Raw genomic sequence first — 27,381 nt, 5'->3', positions numbered from 1 at the left:
TTTCAGAAAGACATAAAAGAAAATGGCAATGGAATATTTTTGCAAGACTTTATTTGTTTTAACAGTTTGTATCATCTCAGTACACTTTTAGATATATTTACAGTACAAATCTTACTTGGAAAGGGCTTTGTTAGTAAATCTTTCAGAGAAATATTCATATTCACAAAGTCGCCCTGGGTGGGGAGACTGATTGTCGAGGCCGAGGTAAGGACAAGCTTTCTTAGTTAACTGTGATACAATAAAAATACTAAATCTCAATCTAAGGCACCGTTCTATCCTATTGTTAAAGAAAACGTTGAGGACTTAAAGCAGTCGGCTCTGTACTCGAGCCCTCAGAGATGCAGCAGGACCTGGAGTAGACGAAATGTGTGTTTAAGAAGCAGCTACAACAGCCCCCCTGACAGATGCTACACGGGACTAGAGGGGTAGGAAAGGTTTGGGGATGTGACTTCTAAAACATCTGGGAATCCACAAATGACGTTCTCTTTTCTTCCAGAATATCACACTCTCCTACGAGTCTGTACAGTAAAGCTACTCCTCAGTTACCATTCTCTAAACATAGCCAGTCATTTGTGACAGTGCAAAGAGTCTCGTGTCTCGAGAGACATGGTAAATGATGAAGGACGGTTTATGGAGTCCGTTACATTCTTTGTGCTTATTAATCAAAGCTAAGATCTAAAGCCCCTAGTCCTTATGTACAAAGAGATTTTAGTTAGCCAGCAGAGAACAAGGCAACAATAAAAGGTCCTCCAAACCTCGTGCTTGGACTGTTCAAGCATAGGGAGTTTCAAGATTTCATTACAGTTCATGAAAAATCCAGAAGAGACAGAAAACATGTCTGACCCACGTCATGTTCTGCCTGCTACTACAAGGATTAGTTAAGACCTGAGCTGATATGCCTACACTAGAACTATCCATCCCCACGACCTTTAACATCATATAAAACACATTGTGACGACATTAAAAGTATCATGAAGAGGCCGGGCCACGACTGATCCTGGGTCAGACATGCTGCTGAGGGCTGTAACAACTGGCCATCAAAATGTGTTTAGTCTCCGTGAGGCAAAGTTCAGAATCAGGGTTGGGGCTTAAAGCGCTAAAACATACACATATAAACAAACGCTATATTTGAGGGAAAATATAGCGGGTCCCTACTTGGCCCCTTGTTTTTTCCAGAGCTCATGTGGAAGAGGGCTTTATGTAAGTTTATCCAGGCTGCCCAAACGTAAACTGACATCCCGTCACAGGGCACGAGTCCAACAGAAACGTAAAGCACACGAACAGAGACTTCAATTATCCACATCCTGACGCCACCTCATCCTACACATGGCTTCATCTGCCTAATACTGATTATATACACAACACAATAACACTTAAATATATGTAGAAATGTATTTTTATATATAAACAAACAGCCAAATTATATTGTAAAAAATAATTGAAATGCATTGTGTCAGATGTAGCAGCTGGTGTTTTGGGAATTTCAAAAAGGTTGGTTGAAAAAGGAGAAATAAATGTAAATGGTGAAGAAGCCTCACATGGGTGGATGTGTTGGAAAAGCTCAAGTTAGAACTAGATCATTGAAAACCTCATTTGTAGTTTCAGACAAATATTCAAGGTTCAATTCAGTAACAAACACAAACCACCTCAGAGGCTCAGAGGTAGCCATGAATGAAACGAATGGACTTCCACTGCTAAGATAGTATGTTGCAGTTATGGGTATTCAAGCAGGAGATGAGACTAAAATGTGATGCAACTCATATCTGATGTAAATTACAATGTCGCTCGTAAACATAAATTCTATGTACATATGTAAAAATGAACAAAACCTTAACGAACCCTAAATGAGAAACAAACTGCAGAAACTTCACTGAACAAACAACCAAATTCACTACAGTGCTGCGAGTGAACCTCAACACTATTCAGCTTCAAATGTAACAGATGGAGCTCCAGGCGCCGCCTAGTGGCCAAATAAGGAAACACACCGGGAGACAGGACAATGGGGGCAAAATGAAGTATGAATGCAGGGTCTACTTTCAAGTGTAAGCACATGACAGAGTTAACTGTGCATGAATGAGCTTCAGCGCAAGCAATTTAGTATATTCACAATTCAAAATTAGTAGTTGAGGAAATATTAAGGCCATATTGGATCCTGCAAAGAGCAGCCGGTCAAGTAAATTTAGACGAATCACACGTGAAACCTGGGATGCTTTCCCCACCAAACCCCCGACAGAACAGAATGTTTGAACCTTTCCTCCTTTAAGTCACTCTGTTCAATTCACGCAGCCGAGTGTGCATGTGTCCTGGAATATTCTCATACAAGAGAAAAGAACAAAAAGACTAGACATAGGTAATAATTACAATAACAACAAAGCCAAAATTAATAAATTACAACAAATGCACCCCTGACAAAGACACAACTCTTAAAAAAAACATCATCAAATTTAGACACAACATAGAAAAAAAAAAAAAAAACTTTGAGAACTAACCACAAGAGGAAGAGGAAAGAGACCTGAAGCGAGCACGTTGAAGGAATATATGGAATTTCCCTGAAGCATAACGTTGTTTTCTTTTAATATATATATCTCATTTTAATATATTTGTTTCCTCATAATGTGGGGTGCAAATGTAGCACTTGGGGTGGTCTTTCCGCTTCTCCTTGTGCTCCTCGCTCTGGAAGAGGAGGAGGAGAGAGAGGAGGAAGCCGTTTTTTTGTTTTGAAGGAGCTCAGCTGGACAGGAACTTTACGAGTGCAACAGAGAGAGGCGTCTTAGCGATGGCTGCAGCATCAAATCTCTGCGGAGACACGGGGGGGGGGGGGGGGGAAGTGATTACTTTAGGAAGAGTTCATCAAAGAGTGAACACTCCCAACAGGTGAGCGGGACTCCTCACCTGACAGGGCTTCTATTGGTTGGTTAGAGGAATGCAGGGGGTTGACGGGGGTCCCCTTGTCCTCGAAGGCCACCCTGGTCCCATCCGAGCTCCCGTCACAGCTGATCAGGACCTGCTTACAGTCCTCCGCCTGGATCAGGGGCCGAGTCTTGGAGTGGACGTTGAGGTCGTTGAGCTCCTCGAAGCTCCACTGGTTGGATTTACCGTTCAGACCTGAGACTAAGCCCACCTTGGCGGAGTCCTGCTCATTCAGGAACTCCGAGCCCTCCACCAGGCGGCCCTTAGGAACGGGACTGGAGAGGAGGGGGAGATGGATAGAAAAGAGTTTCAGAAGGTTCATGAGATTTATAGAAGCACAGCTTTGAGTTAGCAGAAAGAAATCCAGTCTAATAAAAGATAGGGCTGGAATAATTGTCTAGCCAATCGGACAAAATCATATTCCACTGAACTTCTACTAAACCTAACCAGCCTGCACCCGCCTATATTCATATGATTTTGGATAATACAAAGAGCTGGCAAGGCTGTCACAAGGGGGATCGGCCTGCTGTTGCGGCTATTTTGACAAAGCTTATTGAAATATACCAATTCTGATATGTTCACGCTATCCTATCGTAGGGATGAATGGGTCTGACGTTTTGATATCCACTGTAGTATTTAAAGAAAATCAATGAATTGAGCCCCTTCTGTTTGAGATTACAATACACTTAGGAGATTATCAGCACTACTCCGAGCGCTTTCTGGGAGGGTCTCATTATTTCATTGTCTTGTCTCAATCATACCTCACTGCCTGAGTCTCCTCTGTGCTCATGCCGTTGTTATTCTCCTTGTCGTCTGTCTCTGGTTTCCCGTTCACGCTGCCCAGCGGCACCTCTCGCTCCGCCGCCGGCTCATCGGAGGACAGATCACACTCGGCTTTGTCCTCGTCCTGGCCTATGATGTCAATAGAGGAACAGATTTGGTTTAGATGAGTCATAAGTCATGTTGAGTTTTATGGCAATTCCCACAAATGGGCGTTTTATGTAAAGTGTATGCAAACAAACCCAAAGAGGGGAAGACACACATTCACTCTCAGTGGTGAGGCACCACATTCAGGAAGGCAGTGATACATACATCTTCATGCAGTCTAATGTCCTGAAACTGTAACCAGTGTGGACGCCTGACCACTTACTCTGAGTTTCACAGTTTATCTGGTCCTCTTCCTCCTCTCTCTCTTCATCGTCCTCTTCATCCTCCTGTTTATCATCCTCATCATCCTCATCCTCATCATCATCCTCTCCTGCCTCACCCTATGGAGGAGACACAAAGACGTGTTAGCGTACACTCAGAGTAAAGCATTCTCTCTGCTGGCTGAGTGAATGTGAGCTCACCTTTTCGCTCTTCTCCCCCTTTCTGGTTCTTTTCATGATCTCTTCAATTCTCTGAAATGGAAAAAAAGAGCTTGAAAAAGTGATATGTATAAAAGGAAGAAGAGATGTTGTCATGAAGAGACCAAGCTGGTGAATAATGTAAACAGAGAGGCAGTCACTGAGGTTAGGACTCCTTGGTGTCTCCATACCTTCTTCCTGTCCATGCGCTCCTGCTGGTTCTGCTGCATGACGCGCTCTCTCTCCTGACGGACCCTCTCGGCCTCCTCCAGAGCCTTCGCCTCGGCCTCCTCCCGCTCCTTCTGCAGCTCGGCCTGTTTCACCGCCTCCTCTTCGGCCATTTTCACCCGCTCCTCCTCAGCTAGAAGAGCATCTTCCTCGTCTTTGATTTTCTTCTCCTCTTCAAGTTTCTTCTCCTCCTCCAGGCGTATCAGACGGGCCTCCTCCGCTAAGCGCATCTCCTCTTCCTTTCTCACCCTGGTACGGTAGAGACAGCAGTTAGTACGAAGACTCACAATAAAACAGTAAAAGTGAGAGAATTAAGAGAATAATCCCAATAATCTTACTTCTCCTCTTCCTCCCTCTGTAACCTGAGCTGCTCCTCTTTCTCTTTCTGCTCTCGCATTAATCTCCGGTTCTCCGCCAGGATCTTTGCCGCCTCGGCAGCAGAGTTAGTGCCCGTCGAGCCTTTAGAGTCTGACAAGGCAGGAAAAGAAAATAGGTTACGCACTGCATGATGTCACCCATTTCTCAACAGAGAGAGACACATGGATAATAGAGGAAGCGGCATGATTCTGAGTTGTGTGACTTTCACATGATGGTCTCTGAGCTCTTTGAAATAATTCAGAGGGCAAACAGACACAAGCAGTACACAGGGACGAGCAATATGATAGTACATACAATGAGAAAGAAATGTGTTCATCCCAGATTTTGCCATTACATATCATTTATCACTTTGAGTAGGCTATCTTATGCATTATAATAGCATCATTGTATTGCCTGAGGCAAGGACAGAGACCAGCAGACTCAATGTCGTTCGGGGTGTGTGTGTGTGTGTGTGTGAGCTAGTGTGTGTGTGTGTGTGTGTGTGTGAGCTAGTGTGTGTGTGTGTGTGTGTGTGTGTGTGTATGACAGAGACAGAGAGAGAGAGGAAGAGAGGGTGGATTACTGCATGCATATTTCTGTAAGGTATCTATGTCAACTTGACCAAACCTGACCCGTGGTCATAGGCCTTGTAGGCAATGTTGAACAATTGATGAGCAGAATGTCAGATGTGGACTTTTGTCAAGTATTTCATTTGTATGTTACATCAAAAACAAACACTCTTTTGTTATTTGGTCTAATAAAAGCATTAGATGATATCAAATAACATATAAGTTATGTATTTCCGTTTTATACACTCATTAACATAAATGTGCCTAAACTGTGCCACTTAGAACTTTTTAGTTTCAACATCTTTCATATGTACAGCTGACAACCATCTTTGCCGGGCTGCAAGTAATTAAAAAAACACCCGTCTCTCCAGGAGGTGGCAGCAGCAAACACCCCCGATCTGTAACAGGATGTGACTCCAGATGGAAGTTAACAGGACCCCTGCTACACACACACCACACACACACACACACACACACCACACACACACACACACACACACACACACACACACACACACACACACACACCACACACACACCCACACACACACACACACACACACACACACAACACACACACACACACACACACCACACACACACACACACACCACCACACACACACACACACACCACACACACACACACACACACACAACACCACACACACACACACACACACACACACACACACACACACACACACACACACACACACACAATCACACACACACACACACACACACACACACAACACACACTTTTGTAATCCAAACCCTCCTAACTGCAATTTATTTTTCATCCAATAGTTCCTGCTGCTCTATTTCCACCCCTTCCAGTATGGGTTAAATAAACTATAATATAAAAAAGAGACAAGATTTCTTTATCTATTTATAAATTAAACTATTAATAAATCAGTATCTATTTACAAGAATGTGAAATGGGGCGTTCCCCCGGCCTGCTCCCTCCTACTGACTCCATGGTGCACGAGAAGAGGGAGGGGTCTCGCTGTTGGGACCAGAGCTCTAAGATTAGTCTTTGCAGCGTATATTAGAAATAATTACACTAAGACTCTGGTTAAGGTAGTTGTTTGCAAATGTTTTAACGGTTCTTCCTCAACACGTTGTTTAAGATTTAAAAGTGTTACAAATTGAAACCTTGATGTCTTCTTATCTTTTTTGCGCTGTATAACTTTCCCGTTGACAACATGGTGCGCGCTATAGTGTGTGTGTGTTAGTGACTGCGACGTACCCGTCTATGCAACCTGTGTGTGTGTGAGTGTGTGTGTGTGAGTGTGTGTGTGTCACGTAAAACCATCATGCCGCACTTGTGTCCATTTGGTTAAAGAAAACAACGAGATATGAGCTTGATCACGCCCGAACGATGGCTGCATCTCTTTTACAAAGCTATCTGAATAAAGAGTTTGACAAATATCTGACTTGGACCCATCTTGGGAGTGTAAGTGGGTTTGGACCCACGGTAATATTTATATCGAGTAAAGATGAAAACGATATCATGCTGGGTCACTTCACTCCCAGAAATTGACAGCACGTCTCGATGCACCAGCGCAAACATCCTGGTTGCCAGAATAAATATCAGCTTTAGCAAATATTGGTACTGACTTATTAAAGTTTGTCAGCTGACCAGGGTTGTTAAGCCTGACTTTATATGGACCTGTTATACATGGTTAGTACTACAAATGGTATGGTTTAACTACATTACAGTATAAGTACATTTTTAACGAAAACAATAAAGCATTTAAACTGTGGACAGAGAATTGCTCACCGTCCTTCTCTTTGCTCTTGCTGGACTCAGAGGGCAGAGGAGACACAGCCAGGACAGGACACATATCCTTGGATTTGGAGTCTCTCTTTCTCAAGGTGGCGGGCCCTGTTGGAGTGAGTGCTGGTTTCTGGATAGGTGGAGGTTTGGCTGACGAAGACCCGGGGGACGGGGGGCGCTGCTTCATCGCACCTGGTGAGGGCGGGCGCGTCTTGGAATTCTGCCTGTAAGAACAAAGTGCGAGTTGTTTGTGCTTTGTCATGAAATCAAGAGGAAAAGCTGCATCCAAACTCATAAAACTTAAAAGTCAAGTATCAATGAAGCTGTTTTGGAGAAGTAGTCGTACTTGGATGCTGGGGAGGGGGTCCTCTTTGGGGCCGGGATGGGGGCCGGGGAGGGGGTCCTCTTTGGGGCCGGGATGGGGGCCGGGGATGGTGAGCGGTTGCGTCCCAGGGTAGAAGATGGGGAGGCGGGACGTTGCCCTCCAGGCGATGAAGACGTCTTGTCCTTCTGTAGTTCCACAGAGATGGGACAATAGTGAGGAAATAATAACTATTAATCACTGAAAAGGATCATGCTAAGAACTTAAAATAAATCCTTTAAATTACCTTTAGGTTATGTTAATGTTAATATCATTGTGTCTTTAACCAAAAAGTTGTAAATCATGTACTCAAAAAAGAGACCGCCATTTAAGGAAAGCAATTTTTTTTTTTTTTTTGCAGTTTACCGAGCTTCAGAATGGCAGGACTGAGAACTGAGTGCATTTTAATATCTGTTTACTGCAAATAATATTGTTATCGCAACCTTTAAAATGTTTTGCATGTCGCACATTTCCCTAATATTGTTCAGCATTCATTGTAACTTAATAAGTAATACATTATATTTTTGTGTAAAAGAAATAAATGACAATTGATGAAGAAAATACCAAAAAACAAGTGGGCCTATTATTATTATTGTAAGTATCAATAGAAGGAAGATGAATAATATAATTATGTTTAAACAGTGACACAATGCTCCTGTGAAGGAGCCGTGGATCAGGTTTAATTCATCTATTTTTAATGCTCATGTGCTATGTTGGTCACCGTAAACATGATGACAGAGAGCACAGCAAGGTCAACCATGTGACACACACACAGGAAAATATACAGCGCTGTCCCAGCCAAGCCTTCAGTACTGAACGTTCAGACCAGGTATTAACATGCGTCTTTTGTGATCCCATCACTAATGTACACTAATGGATTGTGGGTCACATTGAACGAAGTCCTGGTCAGCTCAAATTCAGTGTGCGGAAATCAATCGATCACTTTGTCCGCAATGTCTGAGCTCTGTATATATTGTTTTTAACTGTACTGTAAAATAAGTTACAAAAAAAAGATCTCATGTCACAGAAACCACAGAGAGAGAATCTGTTATCATAGTTCCTGTGATGTGTCAGTGATTTTTATTTCAGTGCTCTGCCGATATCTGACACCCGCCCGCCCGCCTGCTCTTATCCGATGCTCTTTGCAGCTAGAATATGTATTTAGTTACTTAATGCAAACAGGAATGAGGTGTTTATTCTCAACACAAAGTGGTCACCGGATAAGTCCAATAATGTGAGATGTGAACTGACTTGAAGCCACTTGTGATGGATCAACAAAGCAAATGTAAATGCTAGGTCTGAACAGGAGGGAAATGTAAGAAATGGCCCCACCTTTATAATAGAGTTTACAACACAGCTTAACAATCAAAGTCTTGGAAAGATAACCTGGACAATAAACAGGCAATTGGAGCACAGTTTATAACAAGGAGTCTGGGACAAGATTTTCATTTCCTATTTAAGTCAATATGGTATTGGAGCCACCAGAAGTCATCTCGAAGCATTACACTAAAGTCATTTCCCCATAACAAACCTAAACCCCGAATAATATCCTTTAAACAAGTAAGCATGCAGCCGACCTACATAGTTTCATTTTGCACGATTATTGTTGTTTTCTAATATACCTTTCGAAACACCCCGCTTGTAGTCAGAAAGCCTAACTCAGTGTGTCAGAGTGAGTGATCAGCTGTGCATTTCAATGATCTCCACACCGGTTTGTGCGTGTGGAGGAGAAAAGACAATGAAATGACCAGGAGAGAAGAGGCCTCAGAGTCAGGGTGGGTCTGCTTTGCATGGTCTGATCTTTTTATAATCCGGCCACTGTGGATCCCTTTGTCTCATGGGATGACAATGAGGCCCTTCACAGCCAGAGAGGAAAATGGTCGAGAGAGAGAGAGAGAGAGAGAGAGAGAGAGAGAGGAGAGAGAGAGAGAGAGAGAGAGAGAGAGAGAGAGAGAGAGGCAGAGAGAGAGAGAGAGAGGAGAGAGAGAGAGAGAGAGAGAGAGAGAGAGAGGCACTACTGGCCACAAAGTGAGGAAATCTGAACCATCACCCATGATGATCAGTGTTAGGAAGAAGCAGTGTTACTAGTTTAACCACATTTGTCAGCAGCTTGGTGGAAGTGTTTTTTTCTGAATCAAATAGCTTTTCAGTAGCTTAGGTCTGTTATCCATCAAGGAGTGTTGTGTCAAATTTTTTAAGCTTATTGAACACTGAAATAAAACAGCTCATGATCAGTTAGTGACGTCACTGGAATACACAGCGTACAGCAGCTTTTCTGTTTGGTGCCGACACCACATGTCGATTCTAGGGCCGATGCCTACGACAGCCCTTCTGCAGGTAGTGCAGACACATTGCTGCAGCTCAGCTTGCTTCATTTCTCTGGGGGGTGGCTTAAACATAGTTAACCTTTATTTAGAGAAGAGTAACTCAGAGAAAATGTCCCTGAATAAAGTAGTAGCAGTAAGCAGGATAACATTTTGGCAATTTACGAACAAGTTTCTATTATGATCGACCAGCAAAGGTCAAACAGCTGGAGCAGGAACAACATTTCCCTACTGTTCTCATCCTGCAGAAATACTTTGACAGGCAAATGAGGCCAGATATGTGCACATAAATCAGAGTCTTTGCTAACATCGGCTTATTTCACCAAGCATGTCATTTCAATTCAGGAAAGCATGCACTTCTTGTCACCATGTAAAACATCTCTGTGCTGTCAAAGGGTGTCTCTCTCAAGTGCTACCAACAATGAAATAAAGTGTCAAAGACACACACATCTTTTTTTATAGTCAATCCGTATTTTCCAAGTCAAATTAAATGACTTTCTCATGTAAAGCATAATTATAAACTGAAGAAATTACATAATACTGTACAATATTCTCTAAATGATGTTTATAAAAAAAAAAGAAATAAAGTATCCTACTTATCCTTAAAACCTGAATGTCATTCATTTGCTAAATTTGTTATCACTTTGTGATAGGAGTGATAATATTTCCAGGTTACTCCATCAGTAAATGCAAACTGACTGACTGACAAAGGGCTGTAAAATGACTCAACATTGAGACCACAGTTCTATCGGAAATAGCAACAGTTCAAATCTAGCAAACAGATTTTGATACCGTAGCATGCAGCATCAAACTGAGGTATACCTCTTGCATTGTCATTTTACACACATGTATGATAAGTACTTGCATAACCATTAGCATAGCCATATAAATATACATTTATGTAAAGGGTAATAGAACCAGCTTAAGGAGAAGGGCAGAGGGAGGACTTTCAGGAAGTCACAACTATCGGCAGAGAAAGCTTTCCATTTAGTAAATAACAACACTGACAATTGTTTTCTTTTCTGTCTGATTCAGTTTTCTTCGTAGGCCAGTGGTGCTAGGCACATTAGCATAAAGAGGTGTTCTCACCATTGAAGGGTCGAGGGCTCCGTCGGCCGACACCGAGGTGGTCATGCCGCTCTTCTGCCGGTCAATGCTGCGGCTGCGCACGGGGCCCCCCCGTGGTGGGTTCAGGGGACTGGCAGAGGCTGAGCGAGGACACAGGTGACACTCTGGTAAAGGACACAGTCATCGCATGGCCAGGGAAGCACAGCCAATGGGAGGCGTGAAAAGCAGTCGAGTTGGACAGCAAAGCAGCAAAGAGTCAAAGGAAAGACAAATGAAGGGAGTAGAGGGAGAAAAGAGAGAGGAAGGGAGGGCAGATGATGTTTGGAAGAAGTGAAAGAGTGTTTTATTAAGGGGACAAGAGCACAAGAAAAAGCAATTTGTTAGAAATAGCACATCAGGCAGGAAACAGTTTTTTGAAGATCACAGGAGACATGAGGAGCAGAGAGCAACAGTCTCACAAAAACCCCAGACACTCCCAGCCCCTGAACACACCATAAAACACCAAACACCACAGCACAGCACACTACACAAAACCTACCACAAACACAATACAACAAACACATCACACAGATTCATTAGTACACTAAACACACAATGAATGTTGATAGTGTCGAGTGTTGTGTTCAGTTAAAGTAACAACAAATTTGAGTAGTAGACTTAGAATTCTTCCTGCCATAATACTCTAACGTTCTGGATTTAAAATCTGACATTGAATGCCACATTTTTCATAGCAGGACAAAGCCATCTCTGGCACAAACACTGCCTTACAGTAACTTTAAGAATTCAGAAACACATCGGAGTAGTTTGTAAACACGACCGTCTACAATGTAGACACTGTGCTGTTAAATGACTGTCCTTACCACGAGTTTAATGTCTCCTGTATTTAGCAAGGAGAGTAAAGACTGTAGTCCGCTGGCTATGAGCTTGCCGTGTCAGATTGAGGGATTAGCCGTGATAATCCTGGACCTGGAGAACACTCCCTGCTACAGCCTGTTCACAAATGTGTTTTGTAATTTACTCCGATTGTGCACTGAGCAGCTATGAAATTTCCCCTATCATGGGCTATGAATGCTGCTTTTAATGTGATGTGTCATCGCTCTACTGGGGCTATACTTAGCAAGGAGATCTATAGCTGCTAATGGGTTTGTAATGGCTGGTCAATAAACACAACAGCCTAAAACCATCACGGGAAATACAGTTGCAGCTTTGAAGTGAGTCAGTGCTTTACAGTATGCTACTTTCCATCCATAAAAAAAGTGAACAAGAAAAATGCTGCGTTCATCGGTGTGTGTCAGGGGGTTCATACCAGATGACTACGCTGTATGTTCTCAACAACTGCCTTATCTAATGTAGATCCCTCGCATTGTATAATAACACATAAAGAACATGTAAGGCATGCAAGTCCTCCTGTGGGATGCTCAACTCCGCCTAGATGGCCATATTTTTATTACAAAATATCAGCACCAAATCCAGTGCCAGAATTGGGACATACTGAATTTGATCAGTGTGACTTTAAGCCCTCATATTTAACGGAATATGCTAGCTATCCCAATTTCAGCAACGTGTACTGAAGTCCCCAGTGCTTTAGTCTCGCTACCAGAACACATGCAAGAGCCCAACAGTCTCATTCTGACGTAACAAGAACCAACAGGTAAGCAGCTTAGAGCAAATCTCCCAGCATGGACCCGGAGACTCCTCAGATGCAGAGAAATGCTCCCAGCCAAGTCAGACCTGCTCAGCTCAGCACACAACAGCCAATTGTGTCAGGTCTGAGATTGCATGTGAGCTGGACCTGTGTGTGTGTGTGTGTGTGTGTGTGTGTGTGTGTGTGTGTGTGAATATTTACTGTGTAACTATGCTCTCTCACATGACTGTACTTTGCTGCAAATAATAACCGTACATAAAGCATAAACAGCTGATTGTTTACAGCGACTTTAAAAACAGGGAGCAGCGACTTCTGTAATCCCACCACCAAGAGGCAACCATTTACTTTGAAAGGATCCTTAGAAAAGCAGGAGGATCTACAGCAGGACAATGTCTGGGGAATGAGTTTGGATGTAGTGAAGTGATACTGGGATGATTTGCTACTGGTAAAATGATGTAACTAGGGAGCAGCAGGGTCTTTGTCTAGCCATCCTTTCTCTCCGTCAGGGTCTCCTAGGTTACCTGGAGCATTTGTTCCTTCAGCTGACAGGGCGGCGGCGCTCTTGCTCCTAGCTAGTGAGGCCTGGGTGGGGGTGAGCAGGCGACTAAGGACCCCTCCGTCCACAGTGCCGACCGCTGCCTTGCGAGCTACACGGCCGAAAAAGCACCCGAAAAAAAAAAAGAGAACAAAGAAGCCAAGAAGGAAAGAGTGGATGAGAATGGGGGATGAAAGTAAAACAAAGGAGGGAAGGGGGGGTCAATTAAGTTTGGAGAATTCACCACGTGATTTAACCAACAGGAAAGAATCAACATTAAGAACCAAAGGTTGTGTGTCAATAGTCTTACATGGGCTCCTGATCAAGGTCCTGTTAACTTTCAGTGATATTAAATGAGGATAAAGGATGCCATGGAAGAGTGCTGAGACAGACCAAAGACTGATTGTCTGGTTACTGAAGATCAGTTAAAACAGTAGTCAGATAATGAGGTCAAATCAATTGTCTTTTAAGGTTGAGGGAGGCGTGCTGATGGGAAAAAACAATTTATTAGTGAACTTCAAAAGAGTCATTAGAGGAAACCTATAGGGTAGTGAAAAAACCTCAAAGTGACTGTGGCCTGGCAAGAGTTCTTTTAGCTTCTGCTGGGAAAACATTTCCATATTTAATATAAAATATGTGCCAACATGGATTAAGATAAGGAGGCTGACAGCATATTATGAAAGCACTGTGGTGGACATTGATTTCACAGCAGAAACAAAGAGTTCTTGCTTCCATGAAATGAAAGAATTAGCAATTCCATATTTAGGCCGTCGCCGCTACCTAAGCAGATATTATACGAGATGAGTTAAAAGTGTTGATGGGTTGATTTTGCCACATGTCCCTGAATGCTATCTCTTTCAAAAGGAGTCACACACTTCCCTTTGGAGCCCCTTACCGAGAAGACATCTGTTGCAGACGGACTTGTTTGTTAGCGGTTGAGTGCTAGCCGTTGGAGATTGGCAGCACAGCAAGATGCTTTTCACCCAGGTACTCACAATCTGGGTTATTAGTCTGAGCTAAGGTTATCATAAAATATATGGGTTATCTTTTGGGAGTTTTTTGGTTAAATGGCGTAAAGAAGTGTTTATTTTTTATTTTTAAATCAGAATTAATGATTTTAGCGTGTTGTATTATCTGTATAGGTTAATCACACCAAACAAACATGTATACAAAACAAGAACATTTTAACATTTGATGGTCTGCACGAATGTTGACATAGCTATAGGACAAACAAAAGCATTGGTGGTTAATGGTTATACACAGACTGCAGTGAGTTGCTGTGAATATTCCGGTGCTCTGGGGGTGCAATGGTGGGATGGCACTGACAAACACCACGATGGAGCACGAGCCTAGAGACTGAAATATGACGTCATCTTGGAGGGAGAAAACAATCAACACTTTGTGACAACACAACAATTCACTGTGTTAGTGCAGGCACAGCACAACATAACCATTCCTTGATAAAACAATTAAAAAAAGGTTAAAAGAGAAAGATAATCTGTCAGTAAGAAACATGGCACAGTCAGGCACGGAAAGGGATCTGGTAGGTTCAATTAGCAGAGAGGTTAAGGCATACCTAGTGTTCCCAGTAAATCACAGACACAGTTTAGAGAGGCTTAGCAGCTGCCTAGGGATAATTCAGCAGTCAGTGAGCAATGCTTAATTGGAAGAGAACGTAGACAGAAGAAAAGGAAACACATGAAGAGTTGGCCCGTTTATAAGGACAAATAAAGCCGATGACACTGAAAAAAGCCATGTGTTATCCCAAAACCTCTTAGTAGCCGACAGTGCTGATGAAGTTTTAAAATCCGAGCAAAATTCAGGGTGAGCAAGCTGTGAACATGATAGCGACATGCTTGTTATTTAAAAAAAGGGTTGCCTGAGTGATGCAGATAGTGGCATTAGAAAAAACGTTTGCCGATGGTTCATGCTAGCCACCTTGATTATCCGTTGTCCCCTTATCAGGCTTGGCAGGAGTCTGTGCTCTGCCCGCACTTACTCGTGTGAGGGAGGAACTTCTCTTCTTGAGGGAACGGCCTATGGACATGAGAGTGGAGTTACAGCCAAGCAGGCACTGGAGTCCACAAGGAATCCCCAAAGACAGTTTACAAGTCATGTGCGCTTCATTTGGCGTTGTGTGAGTCACCGGGCTAGGGCAGACAGCAGCTGACGTGAAGTCTAAATAGATAACGTACACACAAGTATACAGAGGAGAGTGCTAACTTCCCAATGTGAGAATAATTCAGGACATGATGCAGGTACCCAGTTGTAGTATTAAAAAAGTGTGTAATCCTTTAGCATGTAAAAAGTCAGCCTGCTTTGTAGTTGTCATACCTGTGACAAAGCTTAGGTTTTCTATATAAACTGTGGTGGTTTGCTAAATTGTGCACAGTACACCATCTTTGTTACAAAAGCATATTGTTGGAATTGTTTGCACCTGTCGGTTCCACCTGAAGCTTTTTGCCGTCTTCCTTACTGGCCTGAGCAGCATTGCCATTGTTAGGCAACCGGTTACAAGACGAACTCCTCTGCTTAACACCTGGGAGACAATGATGAAACACCCAACGGTGAATTTAGTCATGTCTTGTGAATGGAAAAAAGTATCTCGGACTTCTTAAAAGATATTCTCAAAGGCCTAGAAAAAGAAAAGCTGAAATATGAGGTTGAGAGAAAAAGAGAATCAACAATATCAGAAAACAGAAAAAGGAACTGGCAGTCCAGTGAAATTATAGTGAAATGTCAAAATCAGCTAATTGTGTTGATTTTTGTGAATCAAATATGATTAGGAATACTGTGACAGGCTACTTTACCACTATGAGCACATTTATGAATGAATCACCTGCTGGTGCTTGGATCCCCTTCTGATTCGGAACATTTGAAATGAAATTTGATTCAATGCTTTATAGAGATGACTTTTTATGGATTTAGAAGGCAAGTAGCATACTTGTCATTAGCAGGAACGGAGACAGAGAGCTAACATGAGTTTACCAGTCTGTCAGTGCTCCAGTGAGCCTGTGTGTAAAGTCCTGGACATGGAGAGTACAAGAATCAGAGATCAGTCCAGGATTTGTTTTGTTCACCTGGTAGAACTTAAACATTAGAAACCTGGCTGATAATAAGTCTGTTTGGACCAAGATCTGTTGGTTTAGAGACAGCACAGGAGGGCAGGGAGGGTAAGGGGTCAGCCAGATGAAGGGAGGGAGGGAGGGAGGGAGCAAATGAGGAAGGGAGGGAAGGAGAAGGAGAGAGGGAAAAGAGGAGACTTACGTTTGTCGGGAGATTTTATAAGGGTGGCAGAGGAGGAGGATAGGCGTTTACTGATGCCAGGCTCGGACATCTGTTTCAGGTTCATGGTGGATGTGGAGCGCTTGTCAACTACAAGGGAGGAGGAGAGACAGACAAGGGAGGAGGGGTTTACACTAGAGGTGGGCCAATGGAGGAGGGCATTTGGTTGCACACAAGGGAGAACAAGGAACTGCAAGATGGTAATAAAGGGATATATGCGGTTTCATTACTATTCCTAAGATTAAAACATAGCAGCTACATACCCTGATATACTGTCCCCCCTTACACATTGATCTAACGTGCTACTAATGCAGTGCACATTTAGTGATGCACACGTAGCAAAACACATGATATAAAGCATGAATATGTCGATAAATATCATGTTTAACATGAGAATGTACATTTTTGTCAAACCATAACGAAGTTGTTGTGGTTTTAAAGCAAAGCACGGTGGTTAGTGAACAACACACACTTATAAAGAGCATCACGAACACGACAGGATCCGTGCCAGAGAATCCAGAGCTGATATTAGTCCTGTTTTTTGTGTGCCATTAGATTGGACTTCCATGCAAAGTCGCCTGTGTGAGCCGGAGGTGCTTGACAGTGTGAGTGAGTGAAAAACCTAAAGCTTCACTTTCAGCTTTTCACCCCAAAAAAAGGCACATTCAGAAGAACACAGGCCACCCATACAAAAACTGTTAGTGAAAAGCTGCCAGTTAGACTGCAGGTGGGGGTTGGTGGGGTGGGTGGGGTGGGGGCTGTGGAAAGCATAGTAGGTAACCAAGATATCTAGAGTGCCAGTCCATGCTGTGTTGCTACATTGGTGAGCATATTATCAACAAACAAAACCTTGTCGACTCGTTGGAGGCTTTTCTGGCGAGGCAGGGGAGATAACTATAGTTACTGGAGAGGAGGCACCGGCATCAGAGTCTCCTGTGGGGAAAGACAGCTCTCAGAGAGGAGCCATAAAACACAAGATGCCGAGGCACATCCTTCATACAAGAGAGACAAGCCCTCAGCCTTTGCCTGACACCCAGTGACTAAATTACAAGATATACCGATAAGAGGATTTGCCAAAGAGTCATCAGATAGTACCTCAACCATATAAACAAAATGTCATTTAAATTACCCATGTCTTTCATAGTTACAAAAGTTATTCAGATTTCTGCAACTTCCAACTGTGAGAGTGATTGTACAGTGGCATTAAGTGTTCACATGCAGGTAGTGTTGTGAGAGTTTGACAGACTATTCATTTAAATTATATATTCTGATCTTGCAAGGCTTGCATACTGCTGACATTTTGACAGTACTGTCAGCAAGATATAGTAACAATTTGAGTGTTGACTTAATAAGATTGTTTAGAAATCCACTTTACCGGTCTTATTAGGGACTCTCTTTGTCGCTTCGGGATTCAGATTTGAAGCTATTCATTGGAAATAAATAAATCAAGAAATAATGCTTGACTGATAACCCGTTAGCTGCTAACATCAATGTTATTAAAGATGCGGCTGCCCCTACAAATGAAAAACATATCAACATATTTGTGTGAATATGGCATCACAAGTTACTTTTGTATGAATCACAGTAATACAAAAAAAACAGTTACCTCTCTGTATTTATGAAAAAGTACTTTGCCTAAGATGATAACATTCAGGCCAAGTGTCATGTGTACCAGCTTGCGAGCACGTTAACAGAATACAGCTAAGGGTCTGGCAAAAAGTAGCTTTGAATTGCTTGTTTGTGTTGTGTCTGGATTAGGGCTGTGCAATTAATCGTATTTTAATCGCAATTACGATTTTGGCCTGCCACAATTACGAAAACAACATAATATCGGAAAAAACAATTATTTTGCTTTGCTAGGTTGTGACAGTGCACTGCAACATATTTGATCTAATTAATTTTGGTCTAATTTATTTATTATATATATATATGTTTAGTAGCTTGTGGAAGTGCGCTCCAAAATATTTGTTGATCTTGTTTATTGGTATTTATTATTTTGATATTATTTATTTAAATGTAAATATAAATGTATCATTTATTTTTGTATTGGTTTTTCAGTTGAATTATACGTTCAGGGAAATCAACAGTTAAAAAGATACTGTTCAAATTATTATTTGTATTTGTTTTAAAGTTCAATAAATGGATTTTTTCAAAGTCAATGAATAATCGTATTTAATAATCGTGATATCAATTATTGACCCAAATAATCGTGATTATGATTTTTGCCATAATCGCACAGCCCTAGTCTGGATAGAATTGCGTCTTTGATAAACCATAATCCCATTATCAACGTGACGACTTCCATGTCTAGCATTGAGATTTCCATGTAACCTTACTGGCTCTTTAATGCACCATGGTAACAGAAGAGAAAGGGGTGGACTTGTATACGGGTGAAGGAAGTGCCTCTACCTGTCCGTCCATCTGAGTCTGTGGACAGTCCCCCCCCAGGACCATCTTTTCTGTCTCTGCTCCACACGCTGACTGCGCTCTAAAGTCCGCCGCATCACTGCCTCATAGTGCTCCTTCAGCATCACAGAGAGGAAGAGATATTTACAATTCATTTAGCCGTATAAACCCTTAAGTGAAGAAGACTAAACAATGTCATAACCACAATATATATTATAAATAGTTGTTATATTTTGCCTTTTACACTGTCAGATTATTTCCTCTCTTTATAAAATATATACAAAGGAAACTCTGCAACATAAACCTGTGTTTCGATGACATTTGAATTATTTTAGCCACACGAGTCAAATGAACTGGGCAAAAATAAGCCTGCAGCTACCTTTTCCTCTTCCTGTTTCTGCTTCCTCTTCTCCTCCACAGCCAATCTTTTCTGTTCCTCCTTTCTTTTCTGTTCGTCAAGCTTTTTCTGTCGCTCCTCCACCTGCCGCTCCACTTGCATCTTGGCCTTGCGCTCCCGATCCATGATATGAGAGTCTCGCAAAGCTGATCACACATACAATATGTGCATACATGCAGGAAGAAGAGACACGTATTATAGTATGATTTCTAAAGCTACGGCTAAAATCATTTGAAACAGGAACTGAGAGCCCATAGCTGATAGTCGGATAGCCGACTCACCCTGCTGTTTCTCTGCCTCCTCTCGCCTCTCTTTTGCCACTCGCAGTCGGTCGTCTATTCTAAGTGCAGCACCGTCAATGACTGCAAACACATACATGTATTCATGTGGTTAAAAAGGTAAAACATATCAGCAGCGCATATTCAGAAAACAAAGGAGAGAATTAGAACGCAGCGCAGCGTTACAACAGCTTTGAATCAGGAAGCAGGCGTGTGCATGTGACTGTCATTGTAGATACAGTAATAAGATAATGACTAAGCTTCACCTGCAGTAAGCTACACTGACAGGGTGCTGGAAGTGGATTGTGTTGCATCTAATGGTTCAGATTATGGAATACAATAGAGCGGTGACAGGGCAGTGTCTGTGGGAACCAATCTGTTTCTGTGTCACCATGTGGTGTCTTTTACCTGGCCTATTCCCCTGAGGTTTAGCTGGAGCGTTGGTTGTAGGTCCTGGGCTGTTATCTGCCAGGCTGCGCCGCTCCTCGGCTTGGGCCTGTGCAGCTGCAGCTGTAGGAAACACACATACATCCGCAGTTTAAAAAACCAAGAACTACAGCCACATCATGTCATGTCTTGCAAAGCTGGGATATCAAATACTATCTAGTGATCAGAATTTCTTTGGGTTCTCCTTCAAGTGTAAATCAGCCACTTTGTTCTCAATAGGAATGCTCATTCAGACAGATCCAACGGATTTGAAGCTACAGAACAATCCAGCTATTCAGCCGTCTGACATAACCCCCCGCTCATGGTCAACCCTGTAGCCAGCTATACACTGCTTCCTGTGACAAGCTAGGAGGGATGGGCTGCTGTGAGAAACATGTCTGGAATCAAACTCTTGTGAGCTTCCCGGTATACAGCTAATACGCCAGGGGTGCACAACTTACTAGGGTTACACCAAACTACTCCAATTCCAAGTCGTCCTGTGCTTGAAGCGGTTTAATTTTTTATTTTCTTGTGCATTCTATAGACTACATGCTGTTTTCATTTTAATATATTACCCAAACGCTATGGAGCAAGTTCACATACAGGTTACAAACATGCTCTTATGGTAGCAAGTATGAACTCTCCCACCCGGACCAACAAAGAGCCAATAGCACAGTCAAATCTATTAACAGGGAAATCATGAATAGGAGATACAGGGGCGGAAAGGAAGGACGCAGTGAGGAAATGATTAAGCTTTATGTGTCCTGGTATCAGCCTTTTCTCCAGCCTCTTTCCCACTTTGTCGGTGTGTGTTCAGCATTACAGAACTGCTGACAGAGACACTGAGGGTCAGTCATGTGATATGCACACCACTGATGAACACTTCTGAGTTCGTAAAGGCCCTCCCAATCTCTTTCTCTAACATAACATTTTAATGTTGTTACAACCCAATAAAACTACTCATTTCAATTTGCATGTAATAAAAATGAATACAACTTTCGATGACTGTTATTATCATTACAATTATGTTTATATAACCTTGTCTCTTCAAAGTGTAAGCCTATTTATTGTACTGCAAATTACATAAACTGTCACCATTAACTTGTGTTTTGTGGTTATACAGTTAAAAAGCATGGCCAGAGAAACTTCTAAAATCGGAGAGTATGCTACTGAATCTAACACAAACAAAACAATGATAGTTAAATTAATTGTGAATCTAAAAGAAATATCTTGAAAATGATCCGTCGTAGTGTATGCAGTTTCTAGTCATTAATCTACAACAGGCAAATACACCAGCAGTATTGACTCACTTGGATAAAGAATATCAAACATTAGGGTCATCAATAAAAACCCTTAATGTGGAAAAATAAATATAAAGATTTGTAAACCATATTGATTTGTAGGCTTTAGTATCACAGAAAAGCCAATCCAATGTTGACCAAGTGAACTTAAAGCCCATTAGTACTGCCTCTCCCTCAGCTTTCAGAGAGACGAGAGAAAACATGGCTTATTTCCATTGCTTGTAACATGATTTGCCGAGTCATGATTTGCAGAGTCATGATGTGCCTCGAAGCAGTGTATACCCGCACTCGAGGACTTTTATTTTATTTCCAACATTAAGTAGCCACACTTCAGATCTGCTCCTCTTTAAGTAGTGTCTGATAAAGGGAAGGGGAAGGGTAGTTTTATCTTGCAATATCAATATATTGTGTGATAAAACTCTGATAGTAAACAAATACCGTATTGTCACCTTCCCCCACCCGTACTTGAACACATCATTAGGATGTTGCTAATGCAAGCTAAAGAATATCTGCTACTTCACATCAAACTCTTCCCATCAGCGTATCCATGGAAGGCTTTTCTTCACAAAGCAACTATAGGAAGTGCAGCCTTAGTCAGTGAATTGAATGGTTATATGATGATGAATGGTTCATATAAGCAACACCTTTTACCATGGTTTCCATAGCGTATGGAAAACATTCACGCTGGGCCCACCACAGGCATAGAGCATGGTTACTCCGTGCACAGTGTGGTGAGCATGTCCTATCTCTATGGAAATGTACTCTACACTCTCCTGCCTTGCTCTCTGAAAAGCAGACAAGAAAGCGGGCAAAAAGCCTGACAGGACAAAAGAAGAGATAACATTAGTTCAATATCAAATATGCATTGTTTGCGCCCCTAAACCAAACAAAATGTGTTAATGCAGACAAAAGAAATAAGAATCAATCATTTTGAGACTGATAACGTTAGTCTCGGATACATTTTTGACCTAACATCCCTCCTGAAGTAGCTGTAACAAACCAGGTATAGGTTAGCAGGAGCTGTAGCAAGTAACCATGCACTGATTATCTGTATTCTGCAGCAGCATCGATGACATCCAGCTCTAGAGGGTCAAAGTCTGCAGCTAGCGCCTTGTAGAAGTGTTCTTCTGCCCACTTAGTTTTGTTCTCAGACTTCCTTTTTTCAATCTCACTTGTCATAAGTAGGCCAAACAGTGGGTGAAAGAGCAACATATTTGATTTCAATGCATTTCTACCATATAGAGCATATTGTTGTTGTGTATTTGACAAATGACTATCATTCACAAGAATCCATGCTATATGATTGTATATGTGGTGGGTAATACAATACCATAAAGAACACACTGATCTTAAACGCAAGCCTATGATTTAGCATGGTACGGTATCACACATGTTTAGCAGACAGTTTCTTAGCACATGGATTTTGTGACGTTTTTGTGACAACACAAACATTCTTCTTTCCTCGAGAGAGAAGACAGGAAAAGCAGTCGAGGCACTGTGGGCCAAAAGAGCTGATCTATACTCAGATGGAAATGCCATCTATATCTAGGGTACAAATGATACACACAATTAGAACAGCTTTATTTCTACATCAAAATGTTTAAATTGATGCTCAGCTGTTGTATCTCTGAGGCTCAGGGGCCAGTTGTGCAGAAGACTGCCCAGGATCGTGTCTCCGTGTTTTTCTTAGCCTCCAAAGATTCATATAAATGGCAACAAAAATACAATCAATAAATGCCAGGCCGCCTGTGTTGCAGGGTAACTGTTGCTAAGTGATGCACTGAGCAGCTCAGGATGGATGAAGAGCTCTCAGCCAGCCGTGCTTAAGCCTGCATCAAGGTAGACATGGAATCTGAGAGGACATGACTCATAGCTAAATACATATAAAACATGTCGGTAAAGCTTTGAAGCCTTCTCATCAGACTGATGTGTCAACTAACTTACAAGCAACAATTACTTAGTTGGGCTGTACAACTTACAGTACATTCACAATCAATCATGGCATGATGCAGATATTGCAATCTGTGGATTGATAATAAATCTATGAAGGGGCAGCTCAAACTAAATACTGTAAACTATTTAAAACACAAATATTAAGCTTCAATGGTAAGAGCTTCTTACACTACAGGACATTAGGTACGTCAAAGAAAGCAGAGAGAAAACGCTGAAAATGTACCAACTGTTAAGACACTACTTATGTGTGAAATCACAATCTGTAATATTTTTTTCAGTCGCAAAACCTGCGAACTGTTAAGATTTAACTGAATTTTCTAAGAGCCACAACCACAGAGGATGTCCCTGCCCGGTGAACTTACTGTTCAATTTAAGGGCATAAAAGACCCAAGTCAGAAAGAGGCGCTTGCTCTGAATCTGATGCACACATTGACGTGTTGATTCAAATACTGGAATGAGATGGGAGAAGAGATCCTGTTTACCAACAGACCACAAGAGAGCCAGGTGTGCTCATAGAAATAAAAAGAGCCAATCAGAGGAGCTGTCTTTAATCACTCCATCATCACTATGGAGATTTGCAAATATTAACATAAATCATTGCTGCATCGACAGACCTGGCTAGACACTTTAATAAGTTAGAGGGACAAAACCACAAGTAATTAACCTGGCACTCATTATACACTGGGCTGATCAATTTCATTATCTAACGCTACATGATCTATTGTTCAGGTTTATGTTGGCAGAAGGGTTGGGCGGGTATCAGGTTAAAACTCCAATGAGCAGGGGCTGGAGTGTGCGTTTTCTAACTCAATGATGTGGTAATAAAAAAATATATATATTTCAATGACTTATTAAATTAATATTCTGTTTGTTAATATTCAGCAGATTGAATATGTATATTTCTTTAGCTATATTGACACTTATTACAACATCATCCAGCAGTTGTAGGTAGTAGGAGACTAGGAGATGCTCAAAACCACTGGATGTTAAGTGCCACATACAGGCCTATACCTATTGATTGATGTGGTTCAACCTTCAGGCTGCCGGGTTATGATGGCGGCAGTAAAGGCCACCAGGGAGTGGGGGGGATGACCCGGCTCTGCAGGCCTGAAAAAAACACTTAACAGGAAACAGGGCAGCCTACAATACTTCATAACACTTATGTCCGAATGCTAACACTGATCAAATGCTAGTTTTCTAAATAACAAGAATCATTTGGACATATTTTGGCAGGAGACAATGTTGGTAATGTTGGTAAGTAAGAGTGGGTTTGACCGTCTTCTGTCCCTCTTCTGCAGCCTTTAATGAGCCCGCCTGCTCAGGACAATTAAGTAGCTTCTGCACAGGAAGTGCTTAAAGCAAGGGCGGACAGACATTTGCCACAAAGTACTCAAAGTACATAGGGATTTTTCAACTCCAACCAAACACTATAACAGCTTAATTCAATCACCAAAACAAAAGTTCCTTTTACCTTGTTAATTTTGTCCTAAATCTCAGTGAACCCTGCAAGGTCTATCACTTGGCTTCTTGACTATCTATGGCATAGAGAGCTTCCCATGGCTGGCTGGAGATTTCAGGTCCTCAGATAACACTGCTGATGCACGCTCACACGTGCACTAACATGCACGGCACACCAGATCTTCTATGGGATTACAGAGGACGTGTTCATGCAAAGGTAAGCCATGGCTATTTGCAGGACTGGCAGGATAATGATGACACATCCCAGTTTCCTGAGGAGTCTCCTCTTCCAGCTGGACCACATTCCCTTGTGGAGATGGGCATCAAGTGGATGGGATCATACAAATGCATTATTAATACAGTTGTTGCTTAACTTTTTTCAAATCAAATTCTTTATCATAAGTCATCGGGCGCTTAGGTCCAGAACCTTCAGTGCATTTATTTTTAGTTTTATGTCAGTTCTTATTAAACACATCACACTACAGATATATCACAAAAATGTATTTTGGAAGTACTAGGTACTTACCAAGACACAGACCGTAAATAAACTTTAATAGTCTTTTACACCTGTAATTATTTAACAAATTAGAACCAAGAGGGACAAACCAAACATCCTACATACTGTAACATGATACAGAATTGAATCAAACTTTCACGACACGCCTTAATTATAGTTGTGGTCTTTGTTTACAATGTACCAGCATCAAAAGAGAATACAACTAGTGGAACATTTGGAACTGATTGCAAAAGGGAAATGACCCCAAACAAAAAATCCTCAGGAAAGGTAGGCCAGGATGTTGACTGATGTTGACTGCCCTTTAGTTATAGCCTATACAAATTGAGATGTTTTGCTATTCAAATCTTTGGTGTGTGTACACACATACTGTAACACATCCTGTCAGTCAATGTAAAATGTTGAAATAAAATAGAGAGGGAGCATCTGTACTAGAACAGCAGAGCTAAACGGATAGATCCAAGAAACAGACAATGAAAATGAGGCTGCCGCTGATCCATTTCCTCCTTTGGTTAAATCCGACCAGTTCAGAAATACTTCTCATGCTTTTAATTCTGCAGCAGCAATTGCTGAGCCAGGATCAGGACAGCCTTGCTTGCAGTGTGACTTGCAGCAGTGTGATCTGCTTCCATAATAGCAGGGTACATTTTAACCTTGCTCACATTCTTGTGGAAATGCACATAAGATTCTTGGCATTATTTGATCATTGTCAGTCCTCTGCTAACTGAAGGCCGAGCAAGAGGACATCCTTTTATTCCTCACAGTGCGAGAATTCCTACATCTCACATCACTCTTAAAGTGGTGGATATTTTCATAAAACCACAGAACTGGGTGGGGGCGTAAATTCCAAATTTAAAGAACTGAATGGAAAGTCAAGGGAAACAGGAAGAATATGTACTAAATACGATCCAGCCAGGAGTAAAACATGCCTACACCCACACTGGGTATGCAGAGAACTCCCTTTTGCCCTAAAACACTAAGAAAAACGGTGAAACCAACTGCAGCTCGAGTCATAACAAACTGTGCATTCATGCCCACAGATACAGACACAGTAAACATGTCTGCGTCTGGAAGGGGCCAGCTGAGGCATGGATGAGAAGCATTGATAGACTTTGCCGCTGGCCAATAAAGTACTATTTACAAAAAAAGCAATGTGCCTTCTGCTTAACAGAGCTCTTATAGGGCTGCTGGTCCAACTAAAACTCCTTCACTAAAGCAGCGATGCAGCCTTATTCTCTTATCAGAGATGCGTGTCTGACACTGCTCAGTGTTGAGCTATATTTCAAATTCAGGTCAGACATTGTTATAGTTCCCCTCCCCGGAGAGTGGAGGGGGTTATGCCATATGTCAACAAATAAGCATAACTGTCCAATGGATATAGAGGAGAAAATACAGTTTTGTGTAAGACAAGAGGAGTTCTGAGCAAGAAGATACAACATGGCAATATAAAGTGTCTCCTGAAGGCATCTTTTCCCATCGCTGTCAACTTTAACGTGCAAAGAAACGAGCTTCCTGAACTCTTCCTGATAGGGTTAGCAGATGATCACTTTTGACAATAATCCCCAAGTGATGCGCAGCGTTATCTAACCTACTGGAGAATGGCAGTTACAACGTAGTTAGCTTCGTTTACTAAGCATTACAAGTTTGTCCATCTTGTCTAATATATCCACACAGCTGCACTTTGTCAGAAAACGAGATTAAAATGCGGTAAAACAAAGCTAAAGCACAGCTAGTTGAGCTAGGCGCCAGACAAGTCGTGATATGTCAACCGGCTTTCAAACCCGGCTACTAAAATAACGTCACAACTTTAGCTAACATTAGCTACGTCGCTAAACCCAGGAGCTTTACCACATATCCACTAACATAGATTATCCACATTAACTTATTTAGAAGAAGTTGCATATTTCTCCGCATCCATTGTCAGCAGATACCCGGACAGCGAGCTAACGTTACTAGCCTGGTTTCCTTACAACTCGTTCAAATACCCCGGTTAGCGGCGGCAGCGGCACACACACATTACAAAGTGTTGACTACATTGTAAAACACAAGTGGGTTGAAATAACCACGACTGCCAAGATGTTTCTTACCCATTTGGGCTCGCAAGCCTTTGAGAGTCGTAGTACCCTCCGCCATTTCTATGAAGTTTTCCTTCTCTGTTTTTTTCTAAAGCAGGGGCGCGTAACACATCGCAGCCGGTAGGAGAGCACGGGGACGTGGACACCAGAGACAGGAAGAGAG

The 27,381-nt window shown here is 42.0% G+C and overlaps 1 protein-coding gene across 1 annotated transcript; it reads right to left on the bottom strand.

The window, feature by feature from the left end:
- Positions 1 to 34: 34 nt before the first annotated feature.
- On the bottom strand, positions 35 to 27,381 carry map7d3 (MAP7 domain containing 3). Its single transcript, XM_034138002.1, is given in 21 exon segments — positions 35 to 2,796; positions 2,893 to 3,185; positions 3,672 to 3,822; positions 4,061 to 4,178; positions 4,260 to 4,310; positions 4,448 to 4,733; positions 4,823 to 4,952; positions 7,196 to 7,416; positions 7,539 to 7,702; positions 10,967 to 11,109; positions 13,112 to 13,237; positions 15,064 to 15,162; positions 15,563 to 15,664; positions 16,393 to 16,500; positions 17,260 to 17,343; positions 18,820 to 18,847; positions 18,849 to 18,932; positions 19,196 to 19,359; positions 19,495 to 19,575; positions 19,900 to 20,001; positions 27,231 to 27,381. Coding segments are annotated over 21 exon segments (2,589 nt in total). The 5' UTR covers positions 27,277 to 27,381; the 3' UTR covers positions 35 to 2,788.

The sequence above is a fragment of the Trematomus bernacchii genome, unplaced genomic scaffold (assembly GCF_902827165.1).
Source record: "Trematomus bernacchii unplaced genomic scaffold, fTreBer1.1, whole genome shotgun sequence".
NCBI lineage: Eukaryota > Metazoa > Chordata > Actinopteri > Perciformes > Nototheniidae > Trematomus > Trematomus bernacchii.
This window is presented reverse-complemented; position numbering and strand designations above follow the sequence as displayed.